Source organism: Rhineura floridana, chromosome 10, assembly GCF_030035675.1.
Source record: "Rhineura floridana isolate rRhiFlo1 chromosome 10, rRhiFlo1.hap2, whole genome shotgun sequence".
Taxonomy (NCBI): Eukaryota; Metazoa; Chordata; class Lepidosauria; order Squamata; family Rhineuridae; genus Rhineura; species Rhineura floridana.
In genome coordinates this window covers 26,763,383-26,788,086 of record NC_084489.1, presented here as the reverse complement: position 1 = coordinate 26,788,086, position 24,704 = coordinate 26,763,383, and the positions used below count along the sequence as shown (strand labels likewise).

Below are 24,704 nucleotides of genomic sequence, written 5' to 3'. Positions count from 1 at the left end.
ACCTTAAGAAGGAAAGCTAAGGTTCCTGCATTCAGGAATGTCTTACTTTATGCCAAAAGTAAGAATTCCACAGGAAGACAGACATTTTTTAAATTTCTCAGATGCAAAACCTTGTAGCCCACAACCTCTGAAATATCCGTTCAGAGGGCTTGTTAGTAGCCTCACTTAACCGTTTGTTATTCTGTTGAATGTAGTTTGAGCCTCAACTTGCAACTGAGGCTAGTTTGTAAAAGTTGGCACTATGTGCTTAGTTATTTGAGAGTAAAGCTAGTAATGCTTTTCTGTTTCGTATCAGACTCTAGTTTGGTATACAATAGGTATGTACATATGTAGTCAGGGCATTAGGTTGTTGAGTTGCAAAAGTGCAAGGGCTTTACACACATACAAACATTTAGGGAAAGTGTATAATCTAGTTGCAAGGAACTTTATCGTGACTGCAGATTGACCAACACAACACATGCCAGGCTACAGTCTAGACCAGGCTTCACCAACCTAGTGCCCTCCAGATGTTTTGGGCTACAATTCCCATCAGCTGCAGCCAGCATGACTGTGCTGACTTGCACTGATGGGAGCTGTAGTCTAAAACATCTGGAGGGCACCAGGTTGGCAAAGGTTGATTCATTACGTGACAGCTGTAGTTGTTAATATCAGCCTCCAGGAAGCTTAACTAATTCTCTCCTTGGAGCACATTCCCACTATGCTGACACCAGCCAGGACATGGACATCTGTGATATTCCTGTTTTATGCTACTGACAGATGTGTGTCTGGTACAACAAAACTGTTGCTCAGCAAGCCACATTAAAAAGGAGAGAAAACTCAGCCATGCAGCGCTACAGTATATATCAAAGCGTAGGGATTATATTAGTGAGGACCTTAGAAGACCACTGCTTTCCCTTTTAACATGTGGAAGGAATGAGGGGGAGATTATATTAGCTGCATTGCGTTTTTAATTTCACTTAGAAGGGTTTGGGACGCTTACTGAGCTTTCTGAATGTCCAGAATGTTTTCACCTATAAATATCTCCACAGTTGGGTAATACCTTTTTTAGGCCTAACCAAACTGCCACAAAAATGTGTGAAGCTTTGAGGTTCTCCAGAACTCGTCACCAGGCAAGATGTCAGAAAACTGGAGATGCTGTTTGATTTATAATGCAATATAATACTACTGGTTTGGTTATTGAATGTTACAACATTGTGTTTCAGTTAAAACCACTGTGAGTTGAACAAATGATCAGCATTTCTGATCATCTTGTTTTTGTTGTTTATAGGTTGCCTTTTGGGAAACAACCCACCCAAGGCAGTTTGCACCTCATAAACACAGAGTAGAATTTAAAAAGAAAAACTGTTTAAATAGCAGCAGTGCAAGTATTTAAAAACATGTCATTTTATTATTAATAGATTTTGCATCCACTTTTCAGGCTCTTCCTTTGTAAGGAATCTCTAACAAGCCTCTGATGAGGAACTGGAAGCAAAAGACAATTCATAGCAGACAAAAAAAAGACTTGGTGGTGTGTCTTGGGTTTTCCTAGGTGACAGGGAGGAGAGAAGCCTGAAGCCAGGAACAGAAACATACCTCAGGCCTTGAGTAGTAAATGAAAAAAAAATTATTCTGGTCTGGAGGGCTGCGGCTAATGTATGCCTCTTAATTGTATGCCATGATGATTTTTTTCCAAGGCCAGGATGGACGGTGGGGAGGAAAATGCATTTATTCTGAAATGGATATTTCCACATGGACAGCAGGTGAAAAGTTATTTAACGCATGTTTAATGGAAAAGCTATATTGGAATAGATGGCAATAATATTTTAAAGTATATTATGAGTGTGTATAATATTTTCTGTGGAAGTCAGCTGGGATTTAAATATTATAGCTGAAAACATCTGCAGATATAACTACCCAATTACAGAATAAATAAAATACCATTGTTCTTTGAGAAGAGCTGAAAAAAAGTAAACTAATGGCCCCTCCTTGGCACAAACCTAAACATCTGGATGCCAAGTTTTCCAGATATTGTCTTGGTTGTATTTTAAATAATGCTAATTTGTAATCTACAGCAGCCTTCTACAATCTAGTGCTGTACAGATGTTGCTGGACTCCAGTTCCCATAAGCCTCAGCCAGCAGGGCCAATGCTCAGAAACGATGGAAGTTAAAGTCCAACATCATCTGGAGAGCACTAAGTTGGGGACAGCTGCCATACAGCATAATGAGAATCAAGTGTTCAGTCACTCATACGCCAAAGCATTTGCTGCATCCTTCCCATAGAAAAAAGGCATTAATATGAAACACTGGATTCATCTTCCAAGACATATGTCTGGATTGTTGTAAGTTTCCCTGATGGTTTTAGGATTGCTTTAAGTACTCAGTAGGGGTTTCACCTGAAGAAAGGATGCTGCACTCCCTGCTAGTGGTCAGCCAACTATCATCGCACGTAGAGTTAAGCAGAGTAGGAGTTTTTGAATGTATGCCAGAAGGTATCAAAAGCTTGATCCTGTGTATGGTGCCAGTGGCATGTGATCGCATAGCCCCAGGCAGGGAGCCGAGGTGTGGAATGGAATTTCAAACGATTACCACCACACACCCATTGATTGTCTGAATTTTCTCTCACTACAGCACAGTTGCTGTGGTGTTTATGGCATAGTTTGCTGTAGACTAATTTCCACCAGGGAATAATGTTCATCTAGATCCCTTTATATACATAGTTGAATGACAGGTGCCTGTTATCGCAGATGAAGTTGAGGCTTAATTTATGCTTTCCTTCTGCTTGACAGCTAGGTATTGCATAGTGTTGATTCAGATTCTGTCAGATTGCTCAGAGGGCTGGTTTTTAAACAACAGGAAAAGGAAATTTCTGATGTGACCAATGAGACATAAAATAGGCTTGCTGCTAACCAAACATATGGTAAATAAAGTGCTATCTTCACATAAATTTCTTTCTCATGAAATCTGACACGTAGCATCATACTTATAATCTCTTGAGAACACTAAAGATTTCAAAATAAATATTTTTGTGGAATTCTTTGCTGAGAATAATTCAAGTCGTATTAAAAGTTGGTTTATAGAAGTTCTCTTTTCTTATTGCCTATGTAGACGTTCATTTATTTCGGATGGCAACTTCTGTCAAGGAAGCAAAGCTCAAGAGCTTAGAAATCCTTTTTGTCTCGTGTCAGGAAATGTGCAACAACTGTAGGATACATGAAGGTGTTTTTAATCCCCCCAAATATTCTGATTGATGCTTGAATGATTAAGTTGCAATTTTTAACTTTACTATAAGAAAATGATGCATATTTTTCCCCTAAGTGAATGGAGAAAATATCTCCTTTTTATAATTGGAGTCTTTACTCGAAATATATATTATTTGTTTGCAAACAATGCTCTTAAGGAGGGCAGGGCAAGGCCCATTATGTGCCTAGCAGATCTATTCAGAAAGCCATATGTTAAAATGTGCTGACTTCATAGTGGATTTATTTATTTATTACTCACCCTTTCTCGAACAGAGCCTAGGCAGACCTGTAACAAAGGATAAACAAGAGAATTACACCACTGAATAAAACTAAAATATTCATAAGGTTGCAGTCATTGAAAAACACAATCCATGCCTTGATGTTCAGGGCAAACATAATCATATTGGACTGAAAAGATCTGAATAAACAAATGTCTTTAGTTGACATCTATATCCCAACAATGTAGGGAGCAGATACAATTCCAGAGTAGAAGCCCTACTATAGAGAAGATCATTCTATGAGTTCCCTCATCACAAGTCTGCAATGAGGCCTTGAGCAGAGCGCCCCCCCCACCTGTTGATCTTAAGGATCATGTCATCTGGTATTGGAGGAGGCAGTCCTGCAGATACTTGCGTCCTGAGCCATTTAGGGCTTTATAGACTATTACCTGCACCTTGCATTGGCCTGGTAGCTCATAGGCGGCCTGTGCAGTGCTTTCAGGAACTATGTTACAATCTCCCATCTTGCTACCCCAGTTACTAGCCTGGCAAATGTATTCTGCCCTAGGTGCAGCTTCTGGCCCATTTGCAAAGGTAGACCATGTGGAGCACATTGTAGTAACCCAAACCTGAGGCCACTAGATTATGAGATGCTAATACCAGGCTATTTCAGTCTAGAAACAGGTGTAGCTGGTGAGCTAGCCATAGTTGGAAATAGGCACTCTTTGTTATGGAGGCTTCCAAAGGCACCAGCAGGTCAAGCTACATTACCTGCCCCTTCAGGGAGAGGGCTATCCCGGAGTGGTCCCCAGTTCCTGGACACAAGAACTGTCTAACCACAGTACCTCAATTTTATTAGGATTCAGTTGTAACTGATTGGCCCTTCTCCAGCCTGCCACTTTCTCCAGAAAGTGTAGACAGAGACCAAGAGATGAAGAAGAACTGCCTACCCACATCTTACCAGGATCCAGTTGTAGTTTATTAGCCCTCATCGAGCTGGCCACTGTCTCCAGACATCGGTCCAGCACATCTACAGCCTCTCCTGATTTAGGTGGAATGGACAGATAGAGGTGAGTATCATCTGCATGTTGGTGACCCTGCAATCTGAATCTTGGATGACTGCTCCCAGAGGTTTCATATAGATATTACTCAACATGGAGGCCAAGATAGAACCCCACAGCACAATTGCCATGGGGCTCCCATTGCTAATAGCCCTGTAGGTAGGAGCAGAACCTTCATAGCATAGTTGCACCCACCCCCAACCCACACAGTCACTTCAGGAGGTTACCATGGCCTGCAGTATTGGATGCCACTGAGGGATCAAGAAGAATCAACAGGGTAGTACTCCCTCAGTATGTCTTCCTCTGTTTATTGCAATTAAACTGCTGGCAGTTTAATCATTTTGATATATTTAATGATATGATTGATGCATGGTGGTTGGCAAGTGAGTTGATTTTCTGTTGTCTAATCACTTATCACGTTTTTAAAAGGTTGAATTAATTTTTTTACTTGGTTTTTCTTAATTTTATTGATGTCTAGAGGATATTTTGTTCAGTTGTTTATTATGTTATGAATTTTTCCTGTATTTTTGTAGTTGATTTTTATGTTGAATGTTTATTTTGATACTAAATAGATTCATAGGGTCGCCATAAGTCGTAATCGACTTGAAGGCACATAACAACAACAACAACAACAACAGAATGTTCTGTTCAGTTGCTGTGTGGCCATGACTCTTCAATGCCAAAAATGGACCTGAAACCAGACTGAAGAGGTTTAGACAATCCCCTTTTTCCAGATGCACCTGCAACTGCCCAGCCGCTGCCCCTTTGAGAAGCTTACCCGGAAAAGGGATATCCATGACTGGGTGGTAGTTGTCTGATACTTCTGGTTGAAATTCTGTGTTTAGGACTTTTTCAGGACTTCTCAATTAGAAGTTTTAGTGCATCTTTGAAAGCAGATATAACTGTGTTTTTTAAATTGACTAATGGAAAGAGAAGCCCTCCAAAAATGTGCTATGATACCACATAGTTAAGGCTGTAATTCCAAACACAGTTACCTGGAAGTAAACCCCATTGATCTCAGTGGGACTTTTGAATATACATGCATAGGCTTTTGAGTACATGTGCACATGGAGGAATTAAATAGCATTTTTGTTAATTAAAAAAAAAAGTGAATGCCCAAAGGTTTCATGAAACTTGGGTTCATATCCACCTTGAAATAATTTATCAGTGAAGTAACATATTCATATATTAAATAAATAAAAGGGGCAAGAAGAAATTTATTGTCTCAGTCCAAGATTACAGCAATCATTTAGCTCAGGAATGGGGAACCTGTAGCCCTCCAGATGCTGTTGAACTCGCAACTCACATCATTCAACCAGGCAATATGGTCAGTGGTCAGAAATGATGGTAGGTGTAGTCCAACAACTGGAGGGCCACAGCTTTCCCATTCCTGATTTAACTGGGTTAAGGAATTGCCTGCGTTTTTACAAATAGTTGCAGTAGCTGTTTATATGTACAAGACAGCTTTCTTAAACTACAACAATAACTGTCAAACCCCTTTTTTTGCCCACAAATGTAAATCACATGTTTTATGAACTTCCCCCCACAGGAAATGAAGCTTAAACTCAAATAGTTAACTTAATGGTTGCAACAAAAGACAGGAAATTCAGAGTTAAGGCTGACATCCCATGCTCAGTAGGGCTGGTTTGGTTTGAGAGAAACAGGAAGACTCATCCTTTCCTTTGACTTTTTTTCATTTTATTTTTTGTCCTATCCTAAATGTTGCTTCAGATTAATCTCTGTGTTCATTTGGGAGATATGCACATGGATTTTGTCATCTGTTTAGGTCTTAAATGTTTTAAATAAACGAATGCCCCTTTCTAATTGTGGGAAGGGGGGATGAATGTTGTGTGTGGCTTTTGTGTGCTCCCGTCTCTGGGTTTCCCCTTCTCACGCATGCAAGCTTCTTTAATGGCCCATTGTAAACTGTCGCCTGGAGGAAATATGCCTAACCTGTGTGAGGTGTTATAGCCAGGAAGGTATAAACTTTGTTACAGATTTCTTTGCTCAAAGAGGACTTTGGGAAATGTGGTACAGCTCTAATTCTAAATACATTCTAAACCCAATTGCCTCAAAATGGATTCCTAACTTACGAGGTGTAAGATCAGAGCAGGTGCAATCAGCTATGTAACATGCATAGCCAACAATAAGACAAATGTTTAAATATGCTTGCACAGTAATAGACTTCAATGAACAAATACATAAAAAGCATTGTTCATTGAAGTCTATGATAAGCATGTTTATGTGGGTCTTAATGCTGGTTGTGCATGTTATATAGGTACCCTCATTGCCTATTGTACTATAAACGGTTATCTGTCTGGTTCCTTTAAAACCTGTGAAGTGTGTATTATTTATACATTTTGGCCAAACCTCTGATTGCATCACCTTTGGCTCCTGCGTTGTTGCAGCCTATTGGGAACTTTGGGATATCCTAGTCAGAGCCAAATATTTGTTACATTTTAAAATGAGGACCTCTAGAAGATGCTGAGGCAAAGTACAAAGGGCTCTACTGATTTTGTTAATCCTCACAATTGTCTCAATACCGAAACTATGTGAGCCTAATTTCAAAGTTTTTATAATTAAACAAATTTTCAGTGGTAGTCATATACAGTAAGCCCTACAGTTTACTACAGCAGGGCTTGTACCTTTCAGTTTCCGTAGATACAAGATACCCAGTCATCATCGGCAGATGTTTCTGGCACTTGAGACTTACTGCATATGTCTTTGAAGCAAAGCCAGTTACACTTGCTTAGTTTGCTGACATATTTCCATCCCATCTTGTCTGAACTTGCAAGAATAAAGCCACATGCTAATTCACCCTTCATAAATATGAGGGTTTTCACCATGATAAAAAAATTTATGTAATTTTATCAGGTGATATAAAATTATCACCTTCCACAATAAAAAAGTACAGAAGCTAATTACTCAGTTTTGTCTGCTCAGGCTCATCAAAGGATGCCTACCTAAAAAGGAACCCCTTGTATTGTTTACCAAGGAGCTGAAGTCTCTGATGCAGTTCGTTTCACTAGGCAATGTATTCTACAATAAAGGCATCATTAAAATGATTTCTCCTTGCTGTCCCCTGGGGAAAGCCTGCACTGCCTGATTATTCTCATTTCCCAGGCAGGAGCAACCTCATTTCAATTCTCATTTCCCAGGCAGGAACAGTTGATCTTAATGGGAGGGGGGGCAGTCTTTGTGTGTTGCTGTTAGCTCAGATACATCAGCCTTGTAAATAGGCCCACAGAAGTAGCTAGCCTTTTAAAATGTTTACAGTACTGGCTTCCTTGCAGCAGCCTATTGAATTTCTCCGCTGGATGCGGGGGATGAGCTTCCTTCTCTGGCAACCCATTTGACCACACTTGGCTAGGAGTGCCTTTTACCAACTTCTTGTAAGAAGCTTGTGAGACAATTACAGCTGCTTTTGAACTGGGACAGACTGACCCCTGTCATCCATGCACTGGTAACCTCCAGGCTGGATTACTGCAATGTGTTCTATGTGGGACTGCCATTGGGGTTGGTCCAGAAGCTGTAAAAATGTAAATTACTGCCTTCAAGTCAATGCCAACTTATGGTGACCCTATGAATAGGGTTTTCATGGTAAGCGGTATACAGGGGGTTTACCATTGCCTCCCTCTGAGGCTGAGAGGCAGTGACTGGCCCCAGGTCACCCAGTGAGCTTCATGGCTGTGTGAGGAATTGAACCCTGGTCTCCCAGGTCGTAGTCCAGCACCTTAACCACAAAATGCGGCAGATCGACTTCTCACTGGGCAGGATATCACCAACATGTAACTCCGCTGCTGGTTTTGTTGTATAGAGCCCTGTATAGCTTGGGACCAGGATACATGAAATACCATCTCAATCCTTATATACCGAATTGATCACTGCTTTGCAGATGAGGGCCTCCTGTAGTTACGATCTTATCAGGAGGTCTGTTCTGCACAGTATAGGAATCGGGCCTTTACTGTTATGGCAACTCCCCTTAGAAATTCCTTTCCATTAAATATTAGACAAGGCAGTCTATGTTGTCTTTTCAGCAACTACTGAAGACCTTCCTTTTCTGACAAGCATTTTAAGTTGGTATCTATATTGGAATTGTTTTTAAGATTTTTTTTTCTTTTATCGTTTGTTGTTTGCCATCGTGGGCTGCTTTGGGTGGGATGTAAATTTAATAAACAAAGTTCATAAATGGGGTGGAGCAGTTCTCTCCTCTGCCAGCCTGCTCACTCACCTGCATGGAATCTCTTGTCATCTCTGGCTACCAGGCCAGTGCTCAAATATAAAGCTGAGAAACATAAAGAAATTTGGTCAAATTTAGTTAACCTTTTTTTAAAATAAATGGGATTGGGATGAGAAATGTGTACTGCAAACATTCCATTGCAAGAGAGCACAATGTCAACATTCAAAATAGTTCTGAAGTATCTTCTGTGTTGCCTGTTTGTGTTCAGAAGTGTGTTTGTTGCCAAGAGAATACAAGTGTTTGAAATTAGCCTTTGAAATGCCTCTGCTATGATATGGACACTTGTAATTTCCAGGGAAAGGGAACACAGACAAAGGAGGACACATGCCAGTTTCCAAAGAGATTATTCATTTCCCCTCTGGGAATTGTGATAAATGGATGACTCTTCCTATGGTTGCTTAGAGGGTTTCTTTTTTTCCCGTTCTGCAAAAACTATGACCTCCAGTAAAAACACACAATTATTGCTCCCTTTTTAATATCTGATAGTAACCTTCTTGAAGAATTTGAGGACAACTGTCGACTTGTACTATATTTAGCTAAATGCTATCTCATAGTACAACCTTATTATGCTTGCCCCTTTCAGTTTAATTCAAATAGCAGTCTTGTCACTAGAACACCAAAGGAGTAAAAAATGTATGGCACGTTGTTGTGTTAATCTGTAAAGCTGAGAATTTTCTTATGCAAGTGACACACCAAAATTGCAAAGCAAAAGTTTTCTGACTATTACATTTTTCTCTCTGGGATTACTATTGGAATGATTCATGGGCACATGTAAAACCTTTGCATCAGAATTGAAAATCCGCATGAGTTATCTAGGAAAGATCAGCAAACTAGTTCTGGCAAGACTTTAGAATCTTGATTATGGCGCTTCTGGGAAAACATGCATGGATTTTCAATTGCAACGTGAGATTTTTGCATATATATACCTTCACTGAAATGATTCCAAAAATACTTTCTCATGTTCATGATCTCAAAGGAGAACTAGATATTACCTTGGCAAATGCTTGTTTCTAAAACCATATTTATTGAGATAATACGTTTGCAGAGGGGAGCACTTGTAAATGTAGAATTGGTGGCTACGGGGAACGGGTGTTTAACAGTTTATTTTCCCACTGATTCCCTCCTGCAAATGATTCAGTGTGGCCAGTTCCCCTGCTGATGGCCACACTTCCTGTTTTGCATCCTGAAGGGGGGGAAATGGAGGAAATCCTTTCAGGAATGAATATCTGGGTGAGAGGGGAGAGTTAAGCACCTCCTTGTCACAAATCCTCTCTGTATTAGCATTACCAGATAAATGCAGACTTGGTAATCCCCTGGTTGCCTCATCCTCAGTGTGTTGCTTCATCTTCATTGCGACCTTTTGTGACTTGGTCATTGTGAAGAATTTATTTCGTGCTAAAAAGTACATGAGACCATAAGGATTCTTGGAATTATTTAAGAGGAAAATCTTTTTTTTCAATAACTAGTGACCCTTTTGTTGCTTTTAAATGCTTACTCATGATTAAATCATTATGCTGAAAGTTCCAGTCAAATGGTACTCTTGCACCATTATGTAAAGATATACTCAATAATAATAGGCTGATTTCCTGCCCCCCCGGGCCCAGTTTTTATAGACAGCAATGAAATGTCTACTTTCCTCTGAGTCCCCATCAAAACTATGAGCATGCAGCTATTTGCTCTGTAGAGCAGTGCTCGAAACGTTTTGAATTCAAGCCTCCCACTTTTTGTACGTGAGAGGAAGTTAGGCCTGGCTTCTGCAGTGTGGTGGAAATGGTTTGTATGCGCACTTGCTGCCCTGCCAACACGTCATTCAGAATGCAGTGAACGTTCTGTCGCACTTGAGAAGGCAGGCCTGTCTTCACCTTTTTCCTCTCCATGCTAACCAAGCACGAATAAATCTGTGAAGTGGGTGAGCATGTGGAAATGCTGTTCAACAACAGCTGTGTGCATGCAGCTGCATGACAAACTTTGTGGCTTAACCCCCCCCCCTTCTCTTGCTTGGAAGGTCTGGTGAGTGGCAAGGTAAAGAAGCTGTTCTCCTAGGAAGGAAGGCAGGCTGGCTCTGCAAGGCTGGGAAGGAGGTTTTAGAAGGACGCTGTTAACCTCTGCAGGGTAGGCATTCAGACCTGCTCTTCACTGTCAGCAGCTCCAGTATTCTTGTGGGTTTGGGGGTCATACTGGTATAGCAGTAATTAGTGAAGGAGAATTTTGAGGATTGTTGTACATAAGAAATTAAAGCAAACATTTCTCTATCATTTTTGGTACATTTTTGGTACATTTGCAGTGTAGACCTTAATGGATTATTTAATCAGAAAAGGGGAGTCGGGGGGGGGGAAGGAGGCGGAAGGGGATTGCAAGAGAAAAGGGAGGGAGGGCCGAGTGAAGGGGCAAAAGGGAGGGGATAGGAGGAAGGAAAATTTGCATGCTTTTTTAGTTCAGTGGGATTTACTCCTTTACGATCATACTTGGGATAGGTGAAACTAATCTGGGGGAGGGGCAGGGAGGGGGGAGGAGGGGGAGGAAGTGTAGAGTTAAGGAGAAAGGGGGAGGGGAGATCGAGAAGGAGGGGAGGAGATTGGGTGGGCGGGCACTGAGCAGAGGAAAAGTGCCTTTCCTTTCTAAAAGGAAAACATTGTGAACATTATCATTGTTTTTTAGGGTTTCTCTCACTTTTTTTATTCTACAGCAGGCACATGTAGTCTCCCACCCAAATTTAAACCAAAGCTGTCCCTGGCCACATCCACACCAGACCTTTATCTCATGTTAGACAGTCATGGCTTCCCCCTAAGAATCCTAGGAAGTATAGTTTGTGAAGGGTGCTGAGAATTGCTAGGAGACACCCTATTCCCCTCACATGGCTGCAGTCCGCAGAAGATGGGCTGGCTGTTAAACCACTCTGGCCACTGGCCCTCTCTTAGGGAAATGGGAGTCTCCTAACAACTCTTAACACCCTTCACAAACTACACTTCCCAGGATTCTTTGGGGGAAGCCTTGACTGTTTAAAGTGGAAAAAATGTTTGACATGGGTGTGGCCACCTGATTAGCCAAGCCAAGCCAAATAGCTGTGAGTCTAGCTTTTAGAACACTGACGGTTCTTACTGATTTTCCCAATGCTATAATAGACTTCAATGTTAAATTTCTTAAATTAATTAAAAAGCAGCCATGCATTTTTTTACCTTTTAAACGGCGGGAGATGAAAGTCAGAGTATGAGACAAGGTCAGTAATAGGATTACAGGTACTCTGTCAACATGGCTGATTTTTAATTAATTTCAACAAATTAGGAGACCACTGACAAAAAGAAGTCCCACAGGGATCTGGAGTTTTTTTCTCTTGTTTTACACTTTGAACTCTTGATTCTCTCTGTTTTGTGTATCGCCATGAAAACTTAGAGGGTTGTTAAGCAAGCGTTTCTGAGTTCAGGACTATAAGTTTTGTTAGGTTTTGTTTTGAAATGAGCTTATGGGAAGCATCAGAATGGCATGGGGGGTATTTTCAATTTAACATTGAGGAATGTAAAAAATCCGCTCTGGCTATAGTATACAGCCACTCTTGTGGCTGTATAATAAATAGAAGCTTGCATATTATTATTGTTGTTGTTTGTTGTTGTTGTTGTTGTTGTTGTTGTTATTAACAACAACAAAAATAAAGAACATGGCCATTTTTCAGAGGGGTAGCTATGTTAGTCTCTAGTAGCAAAAACAATAGCATTGTGACCTAAATTTATGTGGGCAGGAGCTTATTTTATCAGATGTGTCAAAGTGGAATCTGATCTGACCCATAAACATTTATATCACAGTAAGTTAGTTGGTTCATTTCAGGCATGTTTGCTACCTGCTATTTTTTGAGAATAGCAGGTGAATAAAAATGTATTTCTTGGAGGGGGAGTCACATAGGAAATTTAGAGTGGCAAATAGCTTCTTCAATTATTGTTGTCTGGATGAACCAAAATAAAAAGCCTGAAAGATAAAAGGATGAAAGTAGGTCTTTGGGTGGCATGTTAACAGCCAGTGATATTATTCAAGAAGCCTCATTTGATTAGTAGCATTTCATAATTTTCTGAGAGATAATTTTCAAATTAGCCATCAACAAAATTCAAAAGTGTGTTTGGAGAGGTGGGGGTGAGTAGACCAGTGCTAATAGTTGTAGCCTGCTTTCTCAACAGGTAGAGGTGACAAGTCTGATAATAGTAGCAGACCTACAATTATCAGTGCTTTAATTCCAGTTTTCTAGTTTTTTAAAAAACTGTATATGATATAACCAGTTTCTTGAAATACCTCTTTGGTCCAGAAATATTGTCCAGTCGCCTGATTCAAAATGGAACAAATTTGGAATTGCTTCTGTATTTTTCCTCCTTTATATCCATGTTTATATATACCTGCAGTTGAGGATTAAACTTCATGAATCTGATGAAGTGGACTACAAAAGCTTATGCCATAATTTGTCTTTAAGGGGCCACAAGAAGATAGTATGTTATTTTGAGTTATGGAAGATTACCTATAACTAAATTTTAATATTGTGAAGAATTATTTCATTTCTGAAGGTTGTATGCAACTAAGTTGTACTCAGCCAAGTTGTAAGCCCATTGAAGTTAATGGACCTAAGTTAATTATGTCCATAAATGTCAGTGGGACTACTCTGAGTATGACTAATGTTAAATATAACCCTAAAAGTTTCACTAGTATTTGTAGATCTCTAGATGGTGTAAGAAGATAATGTAATCTATTTGCAACTATGCCCAGTGATAAGCACCTTAGGTTGAAATAGTGGTTCCTTTTATTTCAGTAGATCTTGCATTTACACAATGTATGTATATAGTAACAAGATATAGATTGATTGCACTTAAAACTTTTTTTTTCTCTGCAGCTGATGATCATTTATCCAAAATGCTTGATGGTAAAATCAAATTGAGAGCACTTTGCAGGTTTTGTGATGTTAGAGTAACCAGCTGCACAAATGATGGTCATTGCAAGAGTGGCTGCAACCTCACTTCCATCTGTGAGAATGAGAATGAAGTTTGTGCTGCAGTCTGGTAAGTTCATTCTAGCTATATGTAAGGATGTGCATTTGGGTTATAATTTCTTTAATATGCAAGGTATCTTTCAGTTAACAAGACGCTCAAGACTTTATTTAGGTTCACTCATTCCAGTACATAGTTTTCTTACTTTTGATTGTTGTCTATCCATGCCTTCTGATAATTGTGTGGTTTTTACAAAGCTGAATATAAAAAATTCTGTGTTTAAAACTTCTCTGTTTTCATGTTTTAACAATGTTGATTGGCTGCAATATTATCAGTGTAAGAATAGATTTGCTATTCTAGAATACGGATTATCATGGTGTTCTGTGAATGAATAACAAAGGCTTCCTTTCAAGTCATTATAATGTGAATTTAGTATATATAACCTAGAATCTCATTCTGCATTACAATTATGATCTTACAAAATGAAAGAAAATTATCACAGTCCACAGATCCCTGTGTGCACCAGATGTTGTACATTCAAAGGTCCTCTTGCACAACTGCTAAACTGAGATGATTGGATCCAACAGCATTGATCACATTTTGAAAGAGCACAGAAGGCAAGAGGCTTATTGTGTTGCTTACACCAGGAATTGTAGCTTATAACAAAGTCATTTAAAAAACAAGCCAATTTCAAGCTATGGGTTATGAAGCTGTGTTGTTAAGGTGACCACAGTTTGTTATAAACCATGATCCCTGAGCTGGACAGCACAACAAGCTGAAAGTTGGAGAAACTGATACTAAATGTTAGCCATGGGAGAGGGGAACCTGTGAGCCTCAGACAAGGTTAGGCTTGTTCCAGCTCATTCACATCTAGCTAAACCATGGCTTAGCATGATGTGCAAATGCAGCCAGTGTGTTAGGGTATGATTGTATAAACACATTAAGGCTTGCCATATACACAGTCCAAGGTGCCATTTTCAAGGTCTTTTGCTTCATACAGCACTATTTTGCATGTTCAAATTACACCCCAACAAAAAATTAATCTGAACACATGAGCTTTCTCATGCGGATTGCATTTTGCTCATATTGTACCTGCTTTTCTTAATATGCTTTAAGACCTGTACAGCTCAGTTGCACATGGAAAAACCATCTGGGGACATATCAACAAGATCAATGGCACAATATTGCCCTTCAGATTTTGCAACTTGATGTTGAATTGCGTTCAGTTGAAAAGAGAACCTCTGTTTGCCTCCATTTGACCCAAGCCTGTTCTTGGATTCAAAGATACGCAGATAATTGTTTTTCAAGTTTGCATTCATCAAGACTTTCTCCAGTCGATGTTTGAACCATTCAAATTGGATTGAGTTTTTAATATTTTCTTAAGTGGCTCTTAATATATGTGGCTGGGTACCTGATACTAAGCAGGCTAAGAATCAAAATATCTAGAGACTGATGACAACAAATCATTACTTTGGTGCCCACTAAAGCATTTGATTCGTATAGCCTAACTTATAATTTTTCGTTTTGGTTCCACAATAAGAATGTGCAAGATTAGTAGTAGTACACTACTATTTTTGCTAATACTTGGTCCATGGTACTAACAAAAACACAATACTTGCCAATTTTTTTTAAGACACATGGACTTTCCACAGGCATCTAGGCTGGCCACTGAGAACAGGATATTAGAATAGATGGGGCACTGGCCTGATCCAGCAGGAGCTTGTTATGTTCATATGAATTATGCTTGCTTTGAGAGTATTATTGCCCCTTGAGTTGTAGTAGTCACTCTGATTTCAGACACTCATCTCCATGGAATAGACTCATCTATCAGAAGTGAAATCGGATGGCTCTACCTTCAACAAGTCATGGAATCAAATCGCATCACATTTCTTAACAGCAGATAAGATGATGAGATACTAATTCTGATTTCAGACACAACTTTTGTGTTCATTGAAAGAAGATACCATGTAGATGTGCAAAAATACCCCTACACGCTGTAGTAATCTCAGTCTGCACAATAAACTCAGCTACATACAAATATATATTATAAGAATACAAAGTTAAATGACATGAACATTTTACAAGCATACAAAAATAAAAATGAGTACTGTGAACCACCAACTACCAATCACCGTTTCAATGATGAGCCACAATTCAAATTTGTCAAATCATTCTTTATAATAAATTGCTTTCTAAAATAAACAATTCTTTCCTTGGTAACATGCTATATAATACCAGAACTGAAAGTAACAGAACAAAGTTACACATCCTGCTGTGCTTCTAGATAAAATTATATATAAAATACACGCTGTCTGAAAATCTGTCTTCCTTCCACAAACCAAAGGAAAGAACTAAGTTATATATGTATATGTTGTACACTGCCCAGGGAGCCATTGGTTATGGGCGGTCTATACATGAAACTAAATGAATAAATATCTTTTTAATTTGATTGGGGGGGAGAGATGGAGAAGAAACCATGTAACATGCAAATCCAAAGGAATCCATTTTAACTCTGCTTGATCTGACTTTTTCTCTGGTCTGCAACTTGTAATGAGAATGGATAGTTTCAGAGCATGCCCAGTGGTGAGCAAGAGAAGAATTTGGAGAACCGATACTGCTCAGTGCTGTGACAAGCAACAAGAGATCAGTCACAGCATAAAGCTCCCAGCCATTTTGGATTCTAACATGGTGGGGGAAAGACAAATTGGGAAGTTATCTAAACACCAACCTTCCTGACTTCCCACTAAGAATACAGCTAACCACTTTATGTCCCCTTTGCCATCCTCTGTAGTTAACAGAAGCTCAAAAGAGGAGTAGGCTCAGCCTAGCCATGAGTTTTGCACAACAGGTCAGTGCTGTAAAGTGCTAGCCATTACTTAGGGAAGCTTAGCAAAGTAGAAAGGACGGTGTGGCATTGAAAATGGTATTGGTTCTACCAGTAGCTGTTTATACTATCTGAATTTTTTTAAAAAAGGTTCAGTCCAGAGCTTGGAAGATTACTTTTAAAAAGTAATAAGTTACAGTTACATGCCCCCCCCCAAAGTAGTAATTACCGTTACAATTACAATTGTTCTGAAAGTAAATGATTGCTTTACTTTTACTCAAAAGTAATTGTTACAATTACATTTTAGTTACTTTAAAAAAATTGCCTACAAGGTGCTGGCCTTGGCTGCTGCATATCTAAGTAGCTTAAAACAACATTAAAAATAAGCACCCACACAGAGAGGGTAGTCGAATATTTTTTTTATCCATAAGATTAACAGAATGGCATAACAGGATCTCACATCCCCTCACCCCACCCCTAGCAATGATGATACCCCCCCACATATTTTTTGTATGTATATATTGCCTCCACCTCTTTTCTCCTTCCACTCCTGTCAATTTTTTAAACAATTGTTTTCTCCACCCAGTCTCGCTCTCCACCTCCTCCCTCGTCACCTCCTAAGCACCCATAGAGCATGAAGGAAGAACAACGCTGCACAGAAGCCCAATTTGAAGCACATGATTTTTATTCACAAATCAGAGGAGCAGAAGACTTCCCCTGCTCCCCCCCCCAAGTAATGCACAAAAGTAATGCTGGAAACATTACAATTACTCCTCAAAAGTAATGAAGTTACTACTCGTTCTATTACCAGCAAAATGTAATGAAGTTACCCACTCGTTACTCAAAAAAGTAATAAATTACAAGTAATTCATTACTTGTAACTAGTTACTTCCAAGTTCTGGTTCAGTCCTAGGGTGGCACTGTTGAAGCAGTGCTAAGTTACCTCCTACTTGAAGTTGAAACAAACAGATGCAGAGGTGGAGACTTCAGATGCTTAAACTTGGTTAGTTTATTTATAGAACTTCATCCTTAAGAATAGAAAGAGATAAAACAATGTTCAGCTATATCTTGCAAAGACATATATCTACGGATGTTGGAGAATTCCAGTGGAAATGGAAACCAAAACTGCCAATGTTTGCTCATTAGTCCCGTGTCTGGAACAGAAATCAATCCAGAGTATGTGATCAGTAGTTGCTATTCTTGTTTTCAGTCTGCAAATGATACATAATTAATGGTTCCCCTCCCCCATTTACATTGCATTTCCTTTGCATTGAAATGAATGGTGTGGAAAAAGTACTGATACAATAATTATGTAAAAGTCTGCCACAGCGGATAGCGAGATGAACATCATGTTTTTTTATTGGAAACCAAACTGCAGTGGAACACATCAGTTCTTCATGTGACAAACACGGATCAGAACAAAAATCGATGCCTTCTTACCTTCCTGCATATTTCCCACAATATCACAAAGTCACACAACCCAGTTTTCCAATGGTGTGTTTCATGGGTCATAAAGAGATGCCCTATATATCTGGAACAGTCTCACAATGATTTGTACGGACCCAGTGATCTCTAACTTCAAATCCCTAAATTCAGGGTTTCTGTATTCCTACCATGCAGTTGGTTTTCACTGTCGTCAAGTCAGATGCAGCTTATGTTGATCAGCTTCATATAGTAACATGTCAGGTTTCTATTGGGTACAGATGCGCATATGATATATGCTCCCCAGGATTTTTTGCATCAGTGTAGATTACATCAGGACTGTACAAGTTATGATCCATTGTGTTTGAGAAATCCACTAGACATCTTGCTAAAGGCTTACCAAAACACCTGTCTGAGGTTGCAAAGAGAGAGAGCACATCTGGTAGACTTCAGTACATGGCTGGGCTCTGCATTTGCCTTGGTGGATCACATAGTGTAGAGGTTTGAATTCTGAGATAAGCAGATTGAATGCAGGACATTTTTGTTATCCTTATTTTTATTCTTGGTTGTATGTCACCTTTCATCCAAATTAGTTCCCAAGATGGCTTACTAGTGCAAAAACCCATGCTGACAAATCTTGGGATTTGAAGCCGTTCCAGAGATGTAGCCATGATATCTCAAAGTTTATATGAGACTTGAATGTTGGCGCAACTGGCTAGTTTTACCCTGCAAGTCTCTCCCCTGCTCCCAAATTTCATGTTGTCTTCCTTTTAATTATTTTCTGTATTTTTAAAAAATAAATTCAATTCCTTTATAGGAGAAAGAATGATGAAAACATGACCTTGGAAACAGTATGTCACAATCCCACACGGAAGCTCCATGGGCACATATTGGAGGACTTCAATTCAAATAAATGTATCATGAAAGAGAAGAAGGGGGCTGGGGGTTTGCTGTTTATGTGCTCCTGCAACGAGGAAGAATGCAACGATGAAGTTATTTTTTCAGAAGGTAAATGTTTGTTGAGGTTTCATTTTGAACGTGTGTTCCAGTTTAATTTGCTTTCCCCCTTTCCATTGTGCTACCAGGAGGGGGGAGGAAGGTTGTGTTCTTTAGGATATCCTCTGATAATAGAATTTCCTGTTTTGAAAAATCCTGACCTTTGTCACAACGGAAAAGGCCAGAGGTGTTCCAGTGGGAATCGCATAGAGAAGTCGTTATGTCACTTTAAGGTTTTCAACTAATCCTGCTAGCTGGCGGCGGCTTTATATTCATCCTTTTACTTGAGTAATCAGTCACGTACAGGAGCTATCTCTTGGAGAAGGTGGCTCATATTTGTTATTAAATTCAGTGTTTTATTTTGAGAAATCAACATTTCCATCCTCTTAATAATTGAACATTATTATTAATGTTATTGAACATTGTTCAGTAATTGAACAACATGAGGGGAACTCATTCACTTGGGTAATTTTGCTCACATACCTACATAAGGCTTCTTTCAGGGAATTAGATGTGCTGCATTCATAGAATCGTAGAGTTGGAAGGGGCCTGTAAGGCCATTGAGTCCAACCTTCTCCTCAGTGCCGGAATCCAAATTAAAGCATACCCGACAGGTGGCTGTCCAGCTGCCTCATGAATGCCTCCAGTGTTGGAGAACCCACTACCTCCCTAGGTAAATGGTTCTATTGCCATACCGCTCTAACAGTTAGGAAGTTTTTCCTGATGTTCAGTTGAAATCTGGCTTCCTGCAACTTGAACCCATTATTCTGTGTCTTGCACTCTTGGATGTTCAAGAAGAGATCCTGGCCCTCTGTGTGGCAACCTTTCAAGTATTTGAACAGTGCTATCGTATCTCCCCTCAGTCTTCTCTTCTCAAGGCTAAACATGACCAGTTCTTTCAGTCTCTCCTCACAGGGCTTTGTTTCCAGTCCCCTGATCATCCCATTCAGTGCATTAGCTACCCACCCACTCACAAGTTCTGAACTGATCCTTTAATGGATCATTAATCTTAGCATGCACATGCATGCATACGAGGACGCGCATGCACATGAGTTTTCACAGTAAATGGAGTTGGTGATGCATGCTGTCCTGTCTGCCCAGTCTGCTGAGATCTGATGCTGATACGAAGTCTCCCATGCTATATCATATCTTTCCTTGGCAGTAAGGAGTATTTGTGAAGATGCAGCTTATATAGGAGATCATCTGAAATTATTCATTATTTATATTTATATATTGTCATAGGTGTGTATGGAACTTCATGGATTACAAGGTATAAGGTCCTGCCCCAAAGAGGTTACAGTCTAAAATTTGACATAGGGGAAGCAACAGAAATCGGGGAGGGCAGGTCAGGGCAAAACAAGGAAACAATATGTGGTTGTTTTACTTACAAGATGAGTTACAGTACGACATGGGAGTTTGAGGGCTAAGCCAAAGGTTTCATGCAAAAACCTAGTTTTAAGGGGGAATTTGAAGGAAGTAAGAGGATCGGGTCACACAGGTGTCTTGGGAGATAGTTCCAAACATAATGGGGCAACAATTGAGAAAGGGTTAGTCTTAGCCATCGTGATAATGTCAGATGATTGCCAGGTGGGTTGCCCCACCTACCTGTCAGTGTTTCTGTTGAAACTGCTGCTAAAATGGAGCTGTCCTCTCCATTTAGCAGTAGTTTCAATGCAAATCACTTTGTGCTATTAGAGCAAGGTGCATTCCTTTCACTCATCTGCTGATGGCAAGAGTGTGTGTGCCTTGCTCCAGCAAGGGAGCAATTGGGAGCTCACTTTAAGCTCCTGATTGTTCCTTTGTGGCCACGTGGGTACCTGCCCCACACCTCATGTTGAATATGATGTCAGGTGGGCATGGTTTGCAAGGAACAGCCTTACAGGACAAAATGGGACCCCTGCTGAGCCAAATGGAGTATTCCACTTTTGGAACATGAGAAATAAAGGGGAGAGAAGACAAAATCAAGGCTATGTGCCTATTCAATTGGGTGAATGGTAACACTTGTAAGGAGAGAAGTGGGATGAGAAGTGGAAGGTTTGGGAGGAAGGATGAAATAAGCAAAGCTTATCACAAGTCAAAATCGATGCAGATTTTGGTCATCCATTTCAGTCCATAAGTAGGTAGATATATTCCAGCTGCATCTTCCAACAGCACAAAACCACAACAGAGCTTGCATTTTCTGTGGAAAATGGGCTTAAGTGAGGATTGCCAGGCTTATGTGGACTTGTATAAGCTATCTGCTTCAAATGTTTAAACCCATATCTTTACACAGCCTATAAAGACACTTGATGAGACTACCTTAGAGAGGCTTTGGCTTTTATCTTTTCGACTTATGGTGACCCTATGAATCGGTGACCTCCAAGAGCATCTGTCATGAACCGCCCTGTTCAGATCTTGTAAGTTCAGGTCTGTGGCTTCCTTTATGGAATCAATCCATTTCTTGTTTGGCCTTCCTCTTTTTCTACTCCCTTCTGTTTTCCCCAGCATTGTATTTTCTAATGAATCATGTCTTCTCATGATGTGTCCAAAGTAGGATAACCTCAGTTTCATCATTTTAACTTCTAGTGACAGTTCTGGTTTAATTTGTGGTTAAGGTGTTGGCTATGATCTGGGAGACCAGGGTTTGAATCCCCTCATAGCCATGAAACTCACTGGGTGACCTTGGGCCTCTCAGTCACTGCCTCTCAGCCTCATGAAAACCCTAGTCATTGGGTCTCCATAAGTCGGAATCGACTTGAAGGCAGTACACACAATTTGTTCTAACACCCAATTATTTGTCTTTTTAACAGTCCATGGTATGTGCAAAGCTCTCCACCAACACCACATTTCAAGTGAGTTTATTTTTCTCTTATCCGCTTTTTTCACTGTCCGACTTTCACATCCATACATAGAGATTGGGAATACCATGGTCTGAATGATCCTGACTTGAGTGTTCAGTGATACATCTTTGCATTTGAGGACCTTTTCTAGTTCTCTCATAACTGCCCTCTCCAGTCCTGGCCTTCTCCTGATTTCTTGACTATTGTCTCCATTTTGGTTAATGACTGTGCTGTGGTATTGATAATCTTTGACAAGTTCAATGTTTTCATTGTCAACGTTAAAGTTACATAAATCTTCTGTTGTCATTACTTTAGACTTCTTCAGCTGCTCAGACATTCAGCTGTAGTCCTGCTTTTGTGCTTTCCTCTTTAACTTTCATCAGCATTCATTTCAAATCGTTACTGGTTTCTGCTAGTAGTGTGGTATCATCTGCATATCTTAAATTATTGATATTTCTCCCTCCAATTTTCACACCTCCTTCATCTTGGTCCAATCCCACTTTCCGTATGATATGTTCTGTGTACAGATTAGATAAACAGGGTGATAAAATACATCCCTGTCTCACACCCTTTTCTATTGGGAACCAATCGTTTTCTCCGTATTTTGTCCTTACAGTAGCCTCTTGTCCAGAGTATAGGTTCACATCAGAACGATCAGATGCTGTGGCACCCCCATTTCTTTTAAAGCATTCCATAGTTTTTCATGATCTACACAGTCAAAGGCTTTGCAGTAGTCTATAAAGCACAGGGTGATTTTCTTCTGAAATTCCTTGCTCTGTTCCATTATCCAAAGTATGTTTACGATATGATCTCTGGTGCCTCTTCCCTTTCTAAATCCAGCTTGGACGTACTCACATTTTTATCTTGGCTGTCTATTTAATGATGCCCATTATCTCAGTGCTTGCAGGGCAGTCAGTTGGATAATGGGCTAGTAGCTGACTCTAGTGGTTTCATTCATGTCTCTGTTTACCCACCTCTGTGCAAAAAATTAATCTGGAAGGTTCTTTACAGAAATGAGTAAGAATTAAACAGCATTTTAAAATCAGTGGCAATTTAGACCTTGACAACACCTTTGTGTGATACATATTGCTGTGTTGGCCTTCCACCAGTGCCATTGCAGAGGCTCTGCTGAGACACAGAGGATGTTTGTTTAATGGAGTTAATTTTACTAAATTAAAGCCTGCTACATTTGACAGATGCCTCCTGGACAACCTCACCAACTTTGTGATACTTGTATTCTAGTCAAGAAGTTTTTTTTAAAAAAGTTAGTATGTTTTTCAAAGACAATGTGAGTAAACTGGGTTTTTTTAAGTGTACAGCATCCAATGTCCCACATGAGCCCCCGTGACAAGTGTTCTCCAGAAGTTATTGGATTCTAACTCCCATCAGCCCCAGCCAGCATGGCTAATGGTCAGAAATGATAGGTGCCATCATCTAACAACTTCTGGAGGGTACCAGGCTGATGAGAATTGAGTTAGGTAATCTGGAGAGGCACTATTCCTGGTCCTGCAAGTGGGAGGTTCACATATAACAGGAAAGCAAAAGTCAGGCCTTTTTGCTTCAATGGTCTCCCTAGGAAAGCCAGTATTGGTTACTTCTTTTCAGGAGGTTAGTAAAACATTTGCCTACCTGCTTCTTCAAGCCTTTGCAGCCTGCAGTACAGTATTAACTCTCAGAGCAAATTGGATTACTGGATATAAAATCATTGCCACTATTATATATTGATCTTTTTTAGTGGTTTTGATGATCCTGACTTTAAGGTTGAAGTGACTTGTGGTTTGATTTTATTTGTAACTCAAGTTTTGTACATGGTTTCAAGCATTTTTGGGGTGGGGTGGGGAGCCACGAGCAATTACTAAATGAAAGAAACAAAATACATGAAAGTACCAAACAGCACCTCTTCACTGATGGTGCCCCAAATGTAATGCACATTTTTCTCAGTTCATTAGCATGGGTGTGATTGCTACCCACTCCTGTTTTCTCACAAATGGATTTGGAATTGTATTATCCAGCCACTCCTGCAAGGAGCCTCAGTTTTTTTGTTGGGGGGGTGCTTTCTTTGTGGGTGGTTACTGAAATGTGAGGCATCCTCTCTGAATTTATTTGTTATGCATGCTGTGTGCAGAGCTTACCGGGTGCTCACACTTTTCTTTCATATGTACAACAGAGTGATTGCATTTCTTGATCTGTTACACATTAGAAATGTAGTCCAGCAATGCTTGTTACTGTGAGTCATCTCTGTTTCACTTGACTAACAGTAATTTTATGTCAGTGCTCTGGGATCTGCATTCCAAAGTTAACTAACACACCCTTGTAGATTTTGGCTGCCTTCTTATAAATTAGTCACATTGTACTTGTTTTCTCCCTAAGCTACACAAACTGGGTACAGTCAGCACGTTAGAGGTATTTCCTGTCTTAATGCTTACAAAATTTGTCCCAGAAATACACCTAAAGCTCTGCTCTCATTTCCAGTAAGGATGTTTTGTTTTGTAAAACTGCCATAGAGTGGCTGATGTTACTCTAAATTGATAACCTACGTCTCTTCTTGGAAAGGCTTCAGTTGATCATCCAATGTATCATTAAAAGAAGCATGTTATGCAAAAGTACCTCAAACATGCATCTCTCTAACCTTTCCACAAAAACGTATAATGAAAGAACCAACAAGCGTGTTTAGAGTACAGTCCCTAATTCAGTTGATGACAATTACACAGAAGAAGTGGTGGCTTTATATGCTTAGGTTTAATGGACATCTAGAAATAGGCCAAGTTGAGTTAGAACTGACCATCTTGTCCAGCAATCAAGACAGCATTCATCCTGGATATATAGCGTTCAGGGGGAAACAGTGATATTCTGTAGTTTGGCCAGCAATTCCAAAAGATCTTCATATCCTCCTCTTCTGCATGTTGCTGCTCTGCTTCTCTTTTCCCTTCAGATTTCTTTCTTTTTC

General features: G+C 39.9%; 1 protein-coding gene across 1 annotated transcript in view; it reads left to right on the top strand.

The window, feature by feature from the left end:
- Nucleotides 1-24,704, top strand: part of TGFBR2 (transforming growth factor beta receptor 2) — a 68,414-nt gene that overhangs the window by 9,484 nt on the left and 34,226 nt on the right. The window contains exons 2-3 of the mRNA XM_061586849.1: nucleotides 13,603-13,768; nucleotides 18,760-18,950. Coding sequence (XP_061442833.1) covers nucleotides 13,603-13,768; nucleotides 18,760-18,950 — 357 coding nt within the window. The remainder of the gene's footprint in view (nucleotides 1-13,602; nucleotides 13,769-18,759; nucleotides 18,951-24,704) is intronic.